Genomic DNA, 5,314 nt, shown 5'->3' on the forward strand with positions numbered 1-5,314 from the left:
AAAAAAAAAAGATGATACGATCAAGTACTCTGAGTAAGTGAATCATTTCTGAATTCCATTGTGTGATACACATTAATATCAGAATCATCAGATTTACTCACATCTTTTGATGCGTAGGAATACACTTGCTGGTAATAAAGCATTACAGTCTTTAAGGCCCAATGCAGTGTAGTGTCCCTCAATGCTAGGACTTATATCCTCATGTGTTCTTTCTCCCACAGAGCCAAGATGGCTGTCCTCTCAAAGGAGTATGGGTTCGTGCTTCTAACTGGTGCTGCTAGCTTCATAATGGTAGCTCATCTAGCCATCAATGTTACCAAGGCCCGCAAGAAGTACAAGGTGGAGGTGAGTGGGGAGCACACACCAGTGCTTCCGTAGGCTGGTCTGGGCTGTGGGCTTATTCAAGAACCTCTTGTCAGTGCAGGAGGGAGAGCTGTAGAACTGGTTGTCCCAGTGGTCATTTCAGAACTATTAGAAATTCTGTCCTTTGTGGCAGGAAAGAGGCAAGAAATATGGGGCCTTGCCTCTTTCCTGCCACAGGATCCTGTGAGTGGCTTTAACTGTTAAAGCCCCCTCTGAGTGGGCTTTAACTGTTACTAGTTGAGCCCTGAACGGTTGGCCCCAGCCAGTGACTCCAACAGAAAGTCAGGGTATGCTAGGATCAGAGAAGTATGCTTTGTGGCTGATGTTATTTGAAAGAAAGGGTGGTATTTTGTGAAGAGGGTTAAGTAGTGACATTGTTTCCTGATGTACCACTCAAAAGACAATTTCTTCAGTTGGTTTTCCTGTTTCCCAAATAAAGAAGAATTACTTAGTACTGAGGGTTAGCCTGGACTTGGACATGAGACATGGGGTGGGAGTGGGATGTCTATTAGTACTTTAATTCTAACTCCTCTAGAAAAGATAATTACTGAAGTTGTCCCTAGTGAGCAATTTTAAATGTCTACTTCTGTTTAGCAGTTATATAATTAGACTCCCTAAGTAGAACCTTGAACCTCTTTTAAATTTTTCATATGCAGTTTCTCTTTTTAAATAGACTCTTACATTCAAATTTTTACTAAATTGTTCTTTGCCCATTAATGGAAGTCTTACAAAGATGTATTTGATGACTGAAGTCAGTTGGGACGGAGCTAATTCCCTACAGGGTCTTTAATGCATCTGAAATGTACCACTGATAGCATCGCATCAATAGACAGCCTTGAGTTCGGCACAAGCTGCCTCCATCCCTTGCACAACTAACAGCAGAGACATATGTCCTTACTCGACAACCACCAGTACTAACTGCTATCAAGTTGATTCTTGACTTAGATGGCCCCTTGTTTGTCAGAGTAGAACTGTGTTCCCTGAGGTTTTCAATGACTGCTTTTTTAAGAAATACATCACCAAGTCTTTCTTCCGCAATGCCTCGGGTGGACTTGAACCTCCAGCCTTTCAGTTAGCAATATTCTTATTGTTGTTAAGTGCCATCGAGTCGGTTCCGACTCATAGTGGACATGTATAGGGTTTCTGAGGAGCAGCTGGTGGATCGAACAACCAACCATGCACTTAGTATTCCAGTGCTTGTCCTACAGTGCCATATTAGCTAGGTCTCTAAATACTCTCCTGGGTATTTCATAGGAACAGAACAAATCTTCCTGTGACTACTGAAACCATTATCACTGTAAATATTTAAGCAGAAAACAAATGATCACCTACAGCAATACAGTAGAAGATACTTTGGAAATAGGTTATCGTTAAGGTTGATTCTGTCAACACTGAATAGTTCTCTTGAGCACTGAAATTCATTTGGACTAACAAAACGTACTTACTTGGTCTTAACAGTATCCTACCATGTACAGCACAGACCCAGAAAATGGACATATCTTCAACTGCATTCAGCGAGCCCACCAGAACACGTGAGTGTTGGCCCTGATGGGCACCAAAAACATCTGCAAAGTGGGTGTTTTATGAGCACCGTGTGCTGCCCGGCGCCTAAGCATTCGTGCCTTATATTTGTTGGATAATAATGATGATGACTGCCCTAAAAGTACAGCAAAGAAGAATGTCTATGAACAGATTTTAATGCAGATTTTTAAATTTAATAGCATGTTCTCTTTAAACCAATGTGGCATCTTCTCGCTTCCGGGAATATAGAAGCTTTTAGGTCTTTAGGGAAACCCACTCATCAGTTTGTTAAGAGTCACGCTGAGTTACTTCTAATCCCATGCAGAGAAAAGACGGTGGGCCATCGTGGCCTGGTCTCCACCCTCCCATCAGTGTTAATTTCACCCTTGAGTCCTCACTTGTAAAGGAGTTTTAGTTTTATATGTCTGTCACTTGCCATCATGTCAGTTCAAACTCATGGTGACCTCATGTGTATCAGAGTAGCACTGTGCTCCAGAAGGCTTTTAATGGCTGATGTTTGAGGAGTAGATCTCCAGGCCTTTCTTCCAAGATGCTTCTGGCTTGACTCAAACATTCACCCTTTTGGTAAGCAGCCAAGTGTGTTAACTGGTTGTACTCCTTAGTTCTACATATCAAAACCAAAGTCGTTGCCATTGAGTTGATTTCAACACATAGAGTTTCCAAACCTGTATTCTTTATGGAAGAAGACTGCCACTTCTTCTTCTCATGGAGTAATTGGTGGGCTCAAACCAATAACCTTTCAGTTAGCAGCTAAACACTCAACCACTGTGCCACCAGGGCTCCTCTTAGTTCTACATTATTGTTGTTGTTAAATGCCATCAAGTCGGTCCTGACTCATAGTGACCCTGTATAGCATTTCCAAGGCATGCTTAAAATGTTTTTTGTGTTGTTGGTTTTTGGTTGGTTGGTTTATTTTTTTTTTAAATTTTATTTCTGTCTATTACAGGTTGGAAGTGTATCCTCCCTTCTTATTCTTCCTAGCTGTTGGAGGTGTTTACCACCCAGTAAGTTATTCTACTCTGGGGTTTTTTTATTTGGCTTTAGTTCACTGAGCTACCATCAGGTAGGAAAGAAATGAACATTTCATGAACATCTTTAATGGTTAGGACCATGTATTTAACAGGATTTCATTCAGTTACTTCTTACAAAGTTCTTTAAAGTAGGCAGAATTTTCCCCATTTTTACAAGTGAGGAATGGCCTCTTGAATCGTCTATAAATTTCACAAGTTAAAATAGCTTAGGAGTAAAAAAATCTCAATTTGAACCCAGGTCTATCTGATCCTAGAAAGTTCATTATCTATAAGAGCTTTCATTTGCCATATTCATTTACTCAGAAAACATCTACTGATCACTTAGGTTTACAGTAAACGAAATAGACACCTAGCTTAAAAGAGTTTACCTTTGACTTAAGGGACATGGACAAAAACCAGCATTAGCAAATGACAAGCATACATTAGAAAATTGTAAAAACATTGCTGTTGTTGTTGTTAAGTGCTGTCAAGTCTGTTCTAACTCATAGTGACCCTGTGTAGGGTGTCTAAGGAGCATCTAGTGAGATTGGACTACTGACCTTGTAGTTCAAACCGACCCTGCAGTCAGTGCATTAACCTACAGCACCACACTAGGACTCCATAACAACATTAGCTTTAGCAAATTACTTTGCTGACACGAGGGTAACAACATTAGCTTTAGCAAATTACTTTGCTGACACGAGAGTAACTAAAAAGTATCGTACTAAGTTCCATTCATCTGTGCACAGGCGTTTAGGCGTTTAAACATGTCTCTGATCGGTGGAGAGCCACAAACAAGTTCTCTCTGTCTTAGTCTCCTTAGCATACCGTACAAAAAGAGGTCCAATCAAAACAATCACTTCCAAAGGGATCTCCTAAGCCAGTTAAATTTAAGAATTTGTTTGAACTCCAAAGATGTAATCTTGATAGGTTTTCTTGAAAGACATAGGACTATCATTAAGCTTATTAGGAAGAAGTTTTAAGAAAATTGAAAACTCTATTGGTGGGGAAAGTTGTACCAAGGAATTTTTTTTCCATCAGAACAATGCAGCTGCTCATTTTTTCAAGGACAGTAAGGGCTGTCCTATGAGAGGTTCATTGGGAAATCTCATACATCCATTCCTACAGCCCTGATCTTGTCCCTCAGACTTCTTTTTTTTCCCCCACAAAACTCCAAGAATATATCAAAAGAACATGAATTGAGTTTCTTGAGAATACCAAAACTGCCGTTTTGACATGGTGTAAATCTAAGAGTTCAGAATTCTTTGGGGGAAGGATTGGTGGTGGTGGTAGTGGTTATGTGCCGAGGAGTTGGTTCTGACTCATAGCGACCCTGTACAAGGTTTCTGAGGCTGTAAATCTTTACGGGAGCAGAAAGCCTCATCTTTCTCCTGCGAACACCTGGTAGTTTCGAACTGCTGACCTTAAGGTTCACAGCCCAATTCGTAACCACTATGCTACCAGAGAGAGATGGAAACAACAGCTTCAGAAGTTTATAGACCCAGATGGAGGATGTGTCGAGAAACAGTAGCTTCACATTTTGATATTTTTGTTTCATAAAGGTTTCGATGATTTTGTAGCAATGCTTTTTTTACTTACTCCAGTATTGCAGTTTTTATCAATTAAAGATTTGTGGCAACCCTATGTTGAACAAGTTTACCAACGCTATTTTTTCCAACAACTTGTGCTCACTTTGTGTCGGTTTCATGTTTTGGTAATTCTCGCAGTGTTTCAAATTCTTCATAATGCACACTTATTTATGTCGACGCTACAATATAGTGTAACATAACTTTTATATGCACCAAATAATTCATGTGACTCACTTTATTGTGATATTCACTTTATTGTGGTGATATGGAACCAAACCTCCATCATCTCCGAAGTGTGCCTGTATGTCATTGTTGATGTTGCTGTTGTTAAGTACCACAGAGTCCCTTCCGATTCATAGTGAACTTGTGTTGGGTTTCCGAGGAGTAGCTAGTGGGTTTGAACCGCCAACCTTGTGGTTCGCAGTCCAGTGCTGATCCTAGAGCAGCACACCAGGAGTCCGTGTAGTGGGTCAGAAAATGATTAAGTACCAAAAGGAAAACAGCAGGGAAGCTGGATTAGGGAGCCCTGGGGTGGGGATCAGTTTTCAATAGGGTGATCAGGAAGGGCTTCACTGAGAAGGTAGCAATTAAAGAAAATCTAAGGCGTGGCGCTGCAGGATCACGCACTGGACTGCAAGTTCAGTTTGAACTGCAAGATCAGCAGTTCAAACCCACCAGCCACTCCTTGTAAACCCTACACAGGTTTGCTATGAGTTAGAATCTACTCGATTCTAACTTCCAGAGGTTCAAGCTGGATTCAGAAGAGGCCGTGGAACGAGAGATATCATTGCTGATGTCCGATGGATCTTG

The 5,314-nt window shown here is 40.8% G+C and overlaps 1 protein-coding gene across 1 annotated transcript in view; it reads left to right on the top strand.

The window, feature by feature from the left end:
- The first annotated feature begins 224 nt into the window (after positions 1-224).
- MGST3 (microsomal glutathione S-transferase 3) overlaps positions 225-5,314 on the top strand; it is a 9,889-nt gene continuing 4,799 nt past the window's right edge. Inside the window, exons 1-3 of the mRNA XM_006875984.1 lie at positions 225-345; positions 1,822-1,895; positions 2,852-2,909. Of these exons, the coding sequence (XP_006876046.1) occupies positions 229-345; positions 1,822-1,895; positions 2,852-2,909 (249 nt within the window). The 5' untranslated portion in view covers positions 225-228. The remainder of the gene's footprint in view (positions 346-1,821; positions 1,896-2,851; positions 2,910-5,314) is intronic.

The sequence above is a fragment of the Chrysochloris asiatica genome, unplaced genomic scaffold (genome assembly GCF_000296735.1).
Source record: "Chrysochloris asiatica unplaced genomic scaffold, ChrAsi1.0 scaffold00349, whole genome shotgun sequence".
NCBI lineage: Eukaryota > Metazoa > Chordata > Mammalia > Afrosoricida > Chrysochloridae > Chrysochloris > Chrysochloris asiatica.